This window comes from Panthera uncia (assembly GCF_023721935.1).
Source record: "Panthera uncia isolate 11264 chromosome B2 unlocalized genomic scaffold, Puncia_PCG_1.0 HiC_scaffold_24, whole genome shotgun sequence".
Classification (NCBI taxonomy): domain Eukaryota; kingdom Metazoa; phylum Chordata; class Mammalia; order Carnivora; family Felidae; genus Panthera; species Panthera uncia.
The window spans coordinates 100,945,961-100,960,756 of record NW_026057580.1 but is presented as its reverse complement, the minus strand read 5'-3'; the positions used below and the strand labels follow the sequence as shown (position 1 = coordinate 100,960,756).

At 34.8% G+C, this 14,796-nt stretch overlaps 1 protein-coding gene across 5 annotated transcripts in view; it reads right to left on the bottom strand.

Annotated features, from left to right (window-relative positions):
• STXBP5 (syntaxin binding protein 5) overlaps positions 1-14,796 on the bottom strand; it is a 171,217-nt gene that overhangs the window by 95,177 nt on the left and 61,244 nt on the right. For all 5 annotated transcript variants that reach the window (XM_049654494.1, XM_049654496.1, XM_049654497.1 and 2 more), the window contains exons 8-9: positions 11,728-11,851; positions 815-893 (exon numbers count right to left, since the gene is read on the bottom strand). In XM_049654494.1, the coding sequence (XP_049510451.1) occupies positions 815-893; positions 11,728-11,851 (203 nt within the window). The remainder of the gene's footprint in view (positions 1-814; positions 894-11,727; positions 11,852-14,796) is intronic.

The window sequence follows — 14,796 nt, the reverse complement described above, 5'->3', positions numbered from 1 at the left end:
ATTGGTTGGCTCCACCCACAGATAGTTTCTGATCCAGAAGGTGTGGGGAAGAGTCTGAGAATTTGCATTTCTAACAAGGTCTCAGCTAATACTGCTGTTCCAAGGACCACAATTTGAGAACCAATCCTCTGTATACACTACATAAATTCACTCCCTTACATAGCTATGATAAATAAAACCACACACTCTTCCTGGGGAACTAGAACATAAATAAAAGGCTTCTTTCAGGGGTTAATGAGGTGGAATTTTCTAACAAACATTTATAATTTTTCCCTTTATTATACATTTAAACATCTGGTACATATAAGAAATACAAACTACAACTGACAAACTTCCTTTAATATTTAAACCGTATGTGTTTTTGTATTTGCCAAATATTCTCATGATGAGATTTAATTTGTGAAAAACACACATAACTTTCGTAATTAACATATATAGTATAAATAGGTTAAGTTTTAAATATTTGTTCACTGCTTGTTCCAGTTTTCAGTAGTGAATACTACTGTGAATAGTAGTGAATAGCAGCAACCATTGTTGCTAAAGAGTAACTGAACTGAATGTATAACGTTTAACAAGAAAGATTATTCAAACTTTCCAAGATACATTACAAAACTACCAAAGACAAAGAGAATACAAAGAAATACTTTATCCTAAATTTACCAATTTTAGTTATTTCATTAAATAAAGCATGCATAAAATTTAAGACTGGGCTAGAACATTCTAAAGTAGGCTTTAAAACATAATGATAAAATAGCCTTTAGTGCTATTTTAGTAATTATATACAATGAATATTGGCAATGAAGTAAAATCTTACCCAGATCTAGTCGTTTTGAATTCCACCTTGAGGATAGGTTTGCATGGTTCTGGCTTCTTTCCATCCTTTAACTGTTTTCCTAAAATATATTTTCCTGCATTAAATTCTAAAATTCTAAATTACTCTAAATTCTTAAATTGATAGTTAATATATAAAATGAAAGTAAAGTATAATGAAATCAACCATGAAACATTTTTAAACAATTTTGAAAGAAGTTTTCAATATAAAATATTTAAAATGATCAAGTAATTTTTACTGTTTGAAAGTCAGTGCTGCAAAGTAAATGAGTAACTTAGTACATTTATGTGACAAAATTCTTGAAAAGAGACATTGATAGCCTTTCCAATGTTCTTAATTACAGATAAGCAAACAGAATTTCAATTTTGTAAATGAATTCAAGTTTTAAAATAGCTAGATTTAAAAAAATAAATTAAGCCATATTTTACCCAAGTGTGACAGGTTGCAAAATTAAACCCTATGCTAATAACTTCATTTATATTTATTCTAAAGTAGGATCCATCCACTGTAATGTCTGAAGAGACTGCTAAAATAAACCAAGCTCTATAAAATGTCAGAAATTCATACTGTTAAAGAATTTTATTATTTTAAAAAAAGTTTTATTTCTGCTATTTCTACATATTCATTGTAGAAACAACACAGAAAAATATAAAGCAAATAAAACATATTCCCCTTCTTAGAGATTAATCATTCTCAACATTATTGTAATATTCTTGGGAGATCCCAAACACATGCCTCTACCCCATACTTCTCTCCCACCTTCCCCCTGCCTCTTGGCACACCTGCTCATTCTAATAAACTTTCATTGTTTAAATTTTATTCTTGTTTGCCTCACCGACAAGAATGTAAATGCCATGAAGGCAAAGGTTTTACGTGTGTATGTGTTTCTGTTGATGTATTCCTGGTGACAAACATTATTTGGCATAAAGTGGGCACTCAGTTACTATTTAATGAGTGTGTAAATTGATGATTTTTCCTAAGGATTAATTCTTAGGAAAAGAGATATGTGGGTCAAACTGTATTCCAAACAGGCTATACCAATTCATACATCCAACAGCAGTGTAAGAACATAGTTTGCTACACTCTTCGTAAACAATGTTTTCTTTTGTTTTGTTTTTGTTAAGTGGAAAGGGTATCTCATTTTAATTTGTGTTGTTTTAATCTCTGAGTATTCTTTGCCTTTCCGGTCATCTGTATATCTTCTTTGAAAAATACCTCATGTCCTTTACCTATGCTTATATCTTACCTTCTTTACATTTAAAAATGCTAATCAAAGGTCATTAACACTATATCCGTCATATATTACAGGTATTTTTCCTAGACTCATTTACGACTGAATTCTTAGAAAATTTAAAAAACTGCACAAAAGTATACATTTAAATAATCAAGTCTATCAGTCTTAATCATGTGCCCAGTTAAGAAAACTAAAAATCTTAAAATGCCAATTCTTCCACAATTAATTCACAAATTTAATGTAATTAGAATTCCAACAGCTTTTCTTGGATTTGCACAAAATGACCTTAAAGTTCACATGGTCAGCTCACTACCTATGAATAAGCTAAGGAAAACTAGGAAAGGAAGGTGACTTCCAGAATGACAAAGTAAGGACCTCTGTGAACTCGCTCTCCCACAAAAATTTAAATACTAGCAACTAAAGTTAACCACTTCAGAACTGTGAAGTCACAAAACAAGCGGAACATTGTCTACCCAACAGAATGATGGAAACTCGGGGCGGGGGGGTGGGGGGGGGGATGTTCTGATGAAAGGCTATTCCCAACCTCCTCACTCCCCAGCTCAGTGACTAGACAAACAGGAAAAAGCAATAATACATGCCATCACAAAGGGTTGAAATTTCGCAATTCCATCAAAACCAGCTTTGTTAGACCACAATCATTGATATTTTGTCCCAACTCACAGCTCCCTGGAAACTATTCCCAAGATATCGTGGCAATTTCATTTGACACAGACATCAGCTTAGGGAGACAGAAGGTCTCATACCTGCAGGGCAGCACAGATACAATAACAATTTGCTGGTGGTATCACAGTTGCCTAAGGCTGTGGTTTCAGGTGTGTCAAGTAAGAGCCTGGGCAAGAATTTAAAGAAAATCCTGAAAAACTAGACATACACTAGGACTAAAAGGTTGCATACAGGTGCAAAGTCATGTGCATGCTCAGAAAATACCTAGGAAAGAAGGAAGTCACTCTTTGATTTTGAAACCTTGAGCAAAGAGGAAGTTAAAAAAAGGAAAATGCAGAAGTAAAATGGGCTATAATGTCTACTGTTAGCAGGAATGTTGTAAAAGAAGTACTCATACATGGCTGAAGGAAATGTGTAATGGACACAGTCTCTTTGAAAGGCAGCCTGAGAACATTAATTAAAAGCAGAAATACTTATAGGGCGCCTGGGTGGCTCAGTTGGTTAAGCGGCTGACTTCAGCTCAGGTCATGACCTCACGGTTAGGGAGTTTGAGCCCCACATCGGGCTCTGTGCTGACAGCTCAGAGCCTGGAGCCTGCTTCAGATTCTGTGTCTCCCTCTCTCTGTGCCCTCCCCGACTCATGCTCTGTCTCTCTCCCTCTCTCTCTTTCAAAAATAAACATTCAAATTTTTTTTAAAAAAATACTTAAAACTCTAACCCTTAGGAACAGCAATTCTACTCCTAAACATTTATTCCATAAAAACAAAAGGACCAATGCCTACCAAATATGTACAAGATGGTAACAGCAACATAACTTGTAGTGTATTTTCAAGAACTGAAAATAAAGTGAACGTCCATTATTTTGGAATGGCTGAACACTGGGAAAAACTGGGACACAAACAATTGGCTATTACATGACTATTAAGATGAAGGAATTAGAACTATGCCAGATGACACGAAGAGACTTTCCTCAAGTACACTGGATTCGGAAAACATACAAAAAAGACTAATATAATTCTGTGTTTTGGAAAACAATGCCCAAACCCTCATATTTACATATATACATGTACTAATATATATAATTTTAGAAGCATATTTATTTTGGAAGAACACCTGTAAGATTTTTGACAGTGTACCTGGTAGGACAGGAAAGGGGACCGGGCTGCTAACATGGGGAAAGGCTGAGGGAGAAGGGACTGGCAAGATACGATCACATTTATGGGATCCTTGGTTTCCCTTCCTTGGTTTCATGCTTATTACGAAGTTCTTCCCTGCCCCCACATCATTTAAGTTTCTTTTTGCAGTATCTTATAATTGCTTTACAGTCCCACTCATTACATTTCATTATTTTGTGAAGTTTATTTTGGCACAGGGAAAGTATTTTTCCTCTAACAATTTCCGAGCAATTTTTATAGTTCTATTGAGCTGTAATTGCCAGACAGCAAAGTGCACGGATTTAAAGTGTACAATTTGAAGAGTTGTGATAGAGGTATGCACCTACCAGCGCTATTTATTGAACCATCATAGCTTTCCCACGGATTCAAAATGTCACCTTTATTACATTAAATTTTTATAAATACACACCTGTCAACTGGTATTAGAGCATCTAATCCTGCCTCAAGATCCCAGGGAATCATCTCTTCCCCTCTTTGTATGAAATGACAATGTAATGAAACTTGAACCTCTGGCATCCTAATTTACAAAAACCAAGTGGCCAGTGACAAAGTAAGCAGAACACCAGACCGAGGGACTGGAAAGGACTGCTAGGAGAGAAGACTGGTTTACTGAGTGGGGAAGGGGAATTGAGAAAAAAAGAAAGGTAGAAAAAAAGGACACCTAAATCTGAAAATTAGTCCCTCACACTGTACAAGGAACACAGGATTTTAACCACTATTTCAGTATGTTCAGAAATATAGGGCCTTCCAGTAAGTTAAATGTCTGCTCTGACAGCCAGCATCAGGCCTTTAGTCTCCTTCTACCCCCCAAAGTTCTAATGAAAGTGTCAGACTGATAAAACTTGAGAATGCGGACATAAATTTTATATTTATTTTCTCAAAGGTTACTTTTGTATACATTTTGCTTCATGAAGTAAACAATTATTCAACTGTAACTCAATTTAATTTATTTCAATATTCACCACCACTCTTTCAGTGGCTAGGATGAGTTTTAAAGAAGGACATTGAGTGGTGTATCTACTGAATCCTTACAAGTTGGAGCTTTTATATGTCATGCACAAAACATGGCTAGGGACAAAATTCTCAGCTTTTGTCTTGCTCAATAGTCTTCCATGTTGTTCCACCATGTCCAGCATTTAAACTTATAATGAAGTTTAAAGCCAGTCTGATTTTTATTTCTTTATAAGTAAACTTTTTTTCCCACCCCCTATAAGGATGCTGCAGAGTAGTTTCATTATCTCCGTAAGTCAAAAATGTTGCAGTTTTTATAGTCATCTTTCTTCATTAATCTTGTGTGGACATTAATGAGTCCTTTTGATCAGCATAGTCTGTTTTTTTTTTTTTTCCAACTCAGATTTTTAAAATTATGTCACCAATCATTGCTTCATTACAGAAAAATTTATTCATCTGTAATCCTAGATTAACCATTTTCTAAATCAAGTAAGTAACAAGGCATAAGAGTTAATACAGCACATATACAGGATGTTTAGAGGATCACCTGATTTCACCACTAGGTGTCATTTTACTTCTTACTTGCTATGTCACCCGAGCAGCAAAAATCTGTGCTTATTCAGCTTGTGCTTGTTCAAATACCTGTGAACTGCCTTGATAAGTTGTTGAAAAGAGCTGGTTAATTATAAAACAACTTAATAAATCATATAAACCTCCTTGTCACATCTGATTTCTTATCTCTTACTATGCCCTGCTCTCCATTCCTGTAAACCACCCAGCCACAAAGAATTGGTCTAAGCCCTGTAGATTAAATTCCAGAATTGTATTCACGTATGTCCATTTCTTCCCATTTGTTGTCACGATCGAAATCTTCAATATTTATTGTTTATAAAAGCTTCTTAATTGGTCTCCCTCTTCTGCCGCCAGCTCAACTGATGCACTACCATCAAAGTAGTATTTCCAAAATATAGATTTTGTTTCTCATTGTAAAATCATTTAGGTCTCCATCACAAAGTCCACCGTGGTAGCCACCACTCATACACGGCTACTTAACACCTAAAATGTGGCTAGTCCAAGATGTGGTATAATTGTAAAGTACATATATTTCAAAGAGTATAAAAAAAGAATGTGAAATATCTCAAGTTTGTATAAAAAAAGAATGTGAAATATCTCAAACATTATTAAAACTAATTTGACCTTTTTCAACAGTTACTGGTATAGTTACTAATAAATTTAAAACTACACATGCAGCTTGCATTACATTTCTATTGGACGGTGATGTTCTAGAAAATAAAATGATTCCACTGGAGAATCACACCGTTAACAATACTAGTCTGAAACGAGGAGGGTGTTCTTTCTTTAATGAGTGTGAAGACACCCCAGCTGGAGATATCTGAATATGTAGTTTTTGACTCTTGGCCAAGGGCAATGGGAGTTATGATATGCTTGTTCAAGTTCCAAAACACCCCAAAACTCCCCTGGTAACCCCGAGTGTAACAGTTTTACTGATGGCTGGCAATGGGCCTAATTGGTTTGGCAAGACTGGCTTGATCACTGAAAGGGTAAATTGAGTTCCTCAGAAGTCAGATGGTGGTTGGAGGGAGACTCAGCACGATCCTTGTGTACATGTAAGTGCCTGTGGGAGCTTGGATATGGGACGTCTCTCAGAATGCTTACCTGCGTTATGTTTCTCCTGCTGCAGGATGATATCCTTTGCCTTGAAATAAAAGCTTTATTTGCATATGCTCTGTGGAGTCTGGTAAGTCCTTTCAAATTCATAAACTGAGCAAAACTTTGTAATGAACTATATAAAGAACTGCAATATGGTTTTATTATTTATTGAATGTTTTATGCTTCCGGTGAATCTTAAAGGTAGACTAATACAATTTTTTGCATGTCATATCTTTAAGATACTGTATTGACTTTTACTTATGTAAGATTTTATTTTCTCTTCAGTGACACTTAACAGAATTAAAGTTTCCCAACCTTGGTTTATTTCTTAATAAGTAGATTAGACTGTACCAATTAATAAGCTTTAGGAAATAAATTTTAAAATATCATGTCCTTTAACGGACATCTATTGATTTTAACCATCTATCACGTCTATCTCCTTTGAGAATCATCTGATTTTGATGAAGGTGACAATCAGAAAAATCTCACTCTGATTGACACACACATACCCAGGATTAGAGGGGAGATCCTGTGGTGCCCTGAACCAGCAAATCATAGAATCATTATGATTGCTTCAGGGTAAATATGTGAGCCATTCCAGGATTATCAAGTTCTTCCCTCCTAAATTATGAAAGCTTGTCTGTCCTAGGAGACAAACAGGTAAAAAGAGAAAAGCGGAACTCACCCTTAGGCTTACCATATGAAATACAGCATTTATAGCCCACCAAGATGAAATGACTTTGCAGTCAGTAGATGGAACAAATACTGCTTTATTTCCACAGATTCACAAAACTTTACACCTTAAAAATCACCTTGTTCACCTTAGATGACACTAAGTCCCAGAGAATAGTAATTACCTCCACAAAGTCATTTCACACATAGCAAAGCTAGAGTTACATTCCAGGTTGTCTGATTGCCAAAGAAATGTTCTCTGCAATTCATAAAAACTAGATTAAAGGGAGCTATCACTGTTTTAGTCAAAAATCACCTGTTAAGTATTTTAGACACACGAATGAAAACTTTCTGAAAAAATGTAACTATCAACCATCTTTATATGCATTGTAAAGTTATCCAACATTGTATCAAGAAATTATCTTAAATGAATTCAAATTATTTTCCTTTACTGGAAATCTGATCGTTACTATCTAGATAACTGCTGTGCCCCTCAGAAGAAGAGTCCGGCAAACAACTTTAGCTATGAAAGATATCATCAAAGGGTAACTGGAACATAATAGCTAACACATCTGGAGAACTATCTTACGATTCAGTTATAGTTCAAGCCCATCATTCCCCAAAGTGTACTTCATAGAACACTAGAGAACCACAAGATGTCCTCCAAATAAAAGATACTAAAGTCAAATAAGTTTGTGAAAAGCCACATAAAATAAATGCATTTGTAAACCGTATAAATAATATATATAGGGATGTACCTATATGTGTGTACGTGTATATACATATATACTCTTAGAAATTCGTAGCACACATTAAAGGTTATGAAGTATTACAGTGAAGAAAATGCTCAATTTTAATTCAGCATTTCCTAATCTTCAACTATAACATGCTTTTTCACCAAAAAATTCATTAACGTAAGAAAAATTTGTATTGTGAAATATATTTTGGGGAACAATAATCTAAAAATCTTTTGGTACTATCCTATCAAATAAATACCAGACCCAGATTTATAATTATTATAATCACATATGTATAGCACATCACAGTTTTCAGGTACTTTCACTTATATTTTGTTTATTTGATCCAGGATATAGAACAGTGCCTATCACATGGTAGCCCCAATATTTGCTGAATTTAAGTAAAAATAATCCCCACAACAACCATGTCAGAAGGCTAAATTCATTTATTATCCCCATTTATAATTGAGGATGTTGAGGTTCAGAAATATTAATTGACTTCCCAAAGGCCACAGACCTAGAAACTAGGGAACCAGGGCTTGACCACAAATCTTCTGACTTTAAAACCCCATGTTAGGTTGATTACGTCTTCTGAACAAATTCTTCAAGGACATCTCAAGCTATTCCTTACCTTGAACGTCATGTAATAAAAGTACTGGTACAAGTCTTAAAGTACAATCATTTCCTGACTATCAAGGTAATGCTTACAAATGCTTTTTAAGAAGAAGATACCCAACCATTAAATGGGTTTAAATATAAAAAAAATCAAAATGGACAAAATTTTAAGTCTAGTATATTTAAAGTAATTTACCATAACTGTTAGAAAGTAAAAGCAAGAGACAACAACAGAAGACACTAATGAGAAAATAACCCTAAATTTCAATCCATCAAAGCAGACATTTAGTACACCCAAATTATACACCACAAGTATGGTTATATATGGAATATATGACACCTTGTTACGGCATGAAAAACACATTTTTCTAGTTTAATGTATAAAAATGTATTTAGTTTTGTCACTGAAATCAGTTATTAACGTAAACTTAACTCTGGTAGGTTACCCACCCTTAGCAATAAGCAGTAAACATTATTACTGTTGAAAATAATTCATATTTTATTAAGAGTACTTCTGATCATATACATTTTTAGACTGCTATTATATGCAATAAATGCCATCCTACTTTTTCACACCTGCCACAGAAAAAACTTATTTACACTTTATTTGGATTCTAATTTTGAAAAGAACATATTACTACAAATATTCTGTCTTATTCATTTAAAAATAATTTTAGCTAGTGACTTTGCTAAGATACTACAAACTCTATAGAAACTTTATGCCACTTCTGAAAATCTGCTCTCAAAGAGCTAAGATTTTGGCATAAAAAGGGATCAAGATTAAACAAGAAAGTCAACATTTGGCAATTATCACAGTAAAGTTAATCCAGCCAAGAAACAACAATGGGTGCTAAAAACAGAGGGTATAATTTTGAGGAGGTACAGTATGTTGATACAGTCTCAAAGTACTCCCTTCAAATCAAAATATTTACTGATTACAAATACAAGTTAAAATAGTTATCAATTTCAAAGGGAAAACGAATGCTGTAATAGAGAGCTCTGACAGAAGTTTAATCAAGGGACCAAGGTATAAGATACCATCAATGTGGACAAATCAAACACAAGTTCCACTTGGAAGGCAGCAAAAAGAAAGCAAACCTTTTGAGAGAGTGCAATCTGAATCTAAGCATGAAAAAACATCAGACAAAACTAAATGCAGGCATATTCTATAAAATGACTAACCTACAATATTCAAAATTTGTCAGTTATGAAAATCAAGAAAAGGCTCAAGAACTGTTCCAGTTGGAAAGACACTGAAGAAACATGACAACTAAATGTAATCTGCATATAGACCCTTTTGATAAAAGGCAAAAGGTGGTGATACAGGAGAATGTTCTTATTTGTAAGAAATAGATACTGGAATATTTGGGGGTGACTGAGCAGTATGTCAACAACTTACTCTCAAACCGTTAAAAAGAAAAAAAAGTACCATTCTTACGTAAAAAGATAAAAATTTAGATAAACTTAAAACTGCAAAACCAATGTTGTATATTTCTATCATCTTTGATACTAGTTTCATTTTCTCCTGGATTTGAAATGAAAGGTTTGAAACTAATCATCCACTTTTTGGTTTTCAGGATTCTTAGGATGTAGAGGTCTTAGGAGATCCTAAAATTTAAGGGAATTCCTAGGAGTATCACCAAGACTAGAGAACTAGGCACTAATAAAAAATGAAAATATATTAAGAAAAACTGGAACCTTAATCATTAAGGGCTATCCTCTGGATGCACACATAAATACACCTGTTGCAAATTTAAAATAGTTTTTCTGGAAGACTGCTACCACAAAGCAATGGTAAAGTATATCACAATGTGTGGCTTTAAGAATTACTATTTTTTTCTAGAAAACAACTCTAAAAACCCATCCTGACACAGGTAGATAAACCGTTAATTTTACTGTTTCTTTAATTTCTATGTTGCAATAATTTAGATTAATATTTTTTTAAAGTAGGAACTGATCATTTTAAAGCAAAAAATAAAATATTAGCAATACTACAGGATATTTTTCAATATACTACCAAAAAATAACAATTCCTTTAATCTCCCTAAATTCACTGGTTAAGAATCTCTTAGGGTGGTTGGAGAATGCAGATTAATAAAGAAATACAAATTCCTAAGCTTCATTCAAAACTCAAAGAAGGCCTTCATAATCTCTTCATAAACACCCTAATAAAACCTTCTTAAGAGGTTCTGTCAATAGAGCTTGCGCAGAAAAGAATTAACACAGCAAGCTTGAGACTGCTATCCCTAGAAAGGTTGGCTTGCAGGGTTAGCTCTTGGTTGGCATCTGGTAACTGGCTTTTGAGATGGTTTCCACAATTCCGATTCTGATAAGGGTGACACAGTGTGCCTAAGCTGTCTGTATGAACAAAACAATTTATGACGAATCCCTGCTTTCTTTCTGGGCATCTGAAATTTTGGTATGCGCTAAAGCAGAAAGTGTTGGTGGAGAGACTCCAATAAAAACTCCAAACCCCTGGGCTCATCCGAGGTTCCATGTTAAACAACATTTCACATATCTGGTAACAACTCATTGCTAGAACAAGTAAACATGTCCTGTGTCACTTCACTGGGAGAGGGCTATTGGAAGCTTCCTCCAGACTTTACCTCATGTACCTTTTCCGTTTGTTGATTTTACTCTTCATCCCTTTGCTGAGTCCTGGGAGTCTCACTAGTAAATCATCAAACTTGGGGTGACCTTGGGAACCTTTGACATAATTCTTCAATGCATAAAATTACCTTATGTAGAGTTCAAAGTGTTTCAGTACACACACACACACACACACACACACACACACACACAAGCTGCACACACACAAGCTGCATGCAACTTGGAAGTGATAACTTTAAGATGAGAAAGGCTTAAAGTAAGTCCTATATCTTTCACAAAATTATTCACTTTTTGGACTACTGGACCAACAATATTCAGAAGACAATGTGCCATTCATTTGCTCAAAGTTCAAATTTGAAGTATCAACTGTAAATACACTTAGAGAGTTTATTAGCTGGTTGTTACATTTTATTTCCATATGTGTATATATTTTTAATTTCCTTAAAAAAACCCTCATCCTTATCCTCAAAAACAAAACAAAAAATCCAAATTCAAAACAGTTTAATGTACACAATTTTTGTAGCGTTCAAAGGGATACATTCTTACCATGTGGAGTGATTGTCTGTACAGGTTTAGCTGGGGACCTCACATTCCATATAGTCAAGGTGCCGTCTGAATGACTGCAAATAAACTGTTTTCCCTCATGATGCCAAGCAACAGAGTGAATAGCCTATAGAAGAGGGGTGAAGAATTCCACTTTTAGAAAGAAAATCTCAACACCAAGCTATATACAATCAATATTATAATTTTCAACTTTAACCTTTTCCTATTTTCCAAGCTAAAGTCAACATGTTACAACCTTTACATTCCCATTAGCCCTCTTATAATGCAAATGAAATTTAATACAATATTGACACTGTTTTAATTCTTTTTATTCCTTAAGCCAGCATGAGGATGATATAATAGTGATATATGTATTAGCAACACATTCACGAAAACAATGTATTCTTATAGTTTCTCAGAATAAACTATAGCTAAACTTAAATTATCAAGTAGTTACAATCAATATCCCATCAGAAAAAAAATTGGTTGCATTAGATTAGAACAGATTTTTTTTTAAACATTCTTTTTTTTTTTTTAATTTTTTTAAGGTTTTTTTAATTTATTTTTGAGACAGAGAGAGACAGAGCATGAATGGGGGAGGGTCAGAGAGAGAGGGAGACACAGAATCTGAAGCAGGCTCCAGGCTCTGAGCTGTTAGCACAGAGCCCGATGCGGGGCTCCAACTCACGGACCGCGAGATCATGACCTGAGCCGAAGTCGGCCGCTTAACCGACTGAGCCACCCAGGCGCCCCTAGAACAGATTTTTTAAATCAACTAAAACTCTAAGACAGAAACATAGATTTGGAACTAAGATCAACTAAAAAAAAAAAAAAAAAAAACCTCAGACTCAGCTCCAACATGTTACCCATCTCTCACAGTAATGAGATGATTTTTAAAATCTGAAGAGACCCTTTTTTGATTAGAAAGTTATTTTATACCTCTGAGCCACTTAAAAACTATCTGAGAAATATTTTTATATGACCAAAGTATGTAACCTTTCAATTTTTGTTCTAATATTATTCTGTCTGCAAAAAAAAAAAACACACACACACACAAAACCCAAAAATAAAATCACTCTCCTAGGTCCTCTTTAAATAACTTCTCAACTCAAGTTGATAACACTCCTAGTTCTTCATGGTCAATTGACTTTAAAAGCTGCCCTACTGGAATATGGCAGAACTGCTAAGGGCAGCACAAAACCACATAACTGAAACTTAAGAGCTCCACTCATATACAGGTCAACGTTTACTATTATCTCATTCGATTTAATCTTGAACTATTTTAAACTATCAACGTTTACTATCATCTCGTTCAATTTAGTTTTTAAAATCTGCTCTGACTTTAATGTAGAAAATAGATTTACAGGTCAAAACTTTCAATGAAATTATAGGAACCTTCTGTTAAAAATATTTTTTTATACTTTCAACGAGATCTTGATTATTGAGCCACACGCTGCTTATAAATAAAAACTTAAAAAACTATGAAAAAAATAGACACAAAGTATGCTGCTATGAAAACAAAGGAAATTCTCTTTTAGTTCTGCTTACAAAGATACTATGCAAATATTAATAAAGTATTCCAAGTATTACTATATTTTCTCAATGTCATCTGCTATTTAAGTAACTGAAAGCATCAATACGAAGACATGACATATTTTATCTTAAAAACAAGAAAAACCACTGATACACCTCCTAGCTCTAGTCATTGAATTAGAAATCATGACCCTTACTAATCCCCAGATTACAGTTACTGGATACCATTTCACACTGACTGAGCCACATTTCATAAAAACATCCTAAGTTTGAAACAAAAATATGCAAAATTAATAGGTACACTTTGTTATAATAATGGCAGGGAAGCTATCCATGACTATTATCACCAAAGAATTCAGGAACCAAAAGGAGGAGGTTCACTGACCAAAAATGGAACAATCTGAAAATCAGTAAGAATAGTAACTTCAACGCGTCAAAGGAAAGCAAACATGTTTAAATCCTTAAGTACATAGTGAAACTAGAAGCAAGAACAAATTGGTCATCATTGAGATTACTAGAGAACAACCCCTTTAGAGTAAATATCGAAGTAAAATGAGAGAATCATTGACGCTTTTCTTAAGAACTGTACTACTATTAACCAAATAGTAGATGAGAAGTTTCTCTTTACACTCAAGTGTCTGAGTTAATAAGTAGAGGAGGAATTACAGAATTACACCTTCGTTTTGCAACCTCTATCCATTAATAAATCTAGGCCTTGAACAACACTGCCTGCTCACCTCACAGACACTAACACTCCACCTAACAGAAAAGCATCAGCATCATTTATGAAGAAGTCTCGCTAAAAATGAAAAATGAATCTGAATTCGATCAAGCCTCAGCATACTATCCATTTTATAGGAAATCTAAGGGCAAAAAAAAAAAAAAAAAGTTAAACACAAGAGGGACGGAGCCAGAAAAATCTAGTCTTTGGGAGACTCTACCTTTAACAAATAAATGGCCATAAAGAAGGAATGCAGGGGCGCCTGGGTGGCTCGGTCGGTTAAGCGTCCGACTTCGGCTCAGGTCATGATCTCGTAGTCGGTGAGTTCAAGCCCCGCGTCGGGCTCTGTGCTGACCGCTCAGAGCCTGGAGCCTGTTTCAGATTCTGTGTCTCCCTCTCTCTCTGCCCCTCCCCTGTTCATGCTCTGTCTCTCTCTGTCTCAAAAATAAATAAACGTTAAAAAAAATTTAAAAAAGAAAGAAGGAATGCAGCAAGGAGGGAAGGCAAAAGGTGAGGAGAGGCCTACAGTTTGTGAGACTTAAAAGACATTGGTCAACCACAATCAATCTTTATTTGGATCTTTTTTTTTTTTTTAATTTTTTTTTTTAACGTTTATTTATTTTTGAGACAGAGAGAGACAGAGCATGAATGGGGGAGGGGCAGAGAGAGAGGGAGACACAGAATCTGAAACAGGCTCCAGGGTCTGAGGGGTCAGCACAGAGCCCGACGCGGGACTCGAACTCACGGACAGCGAGATCGTGACCTGAGCCGAAGTCAGACGCTTAACTGACTGAGCCACCCAGGCACCCCTTTCTTTG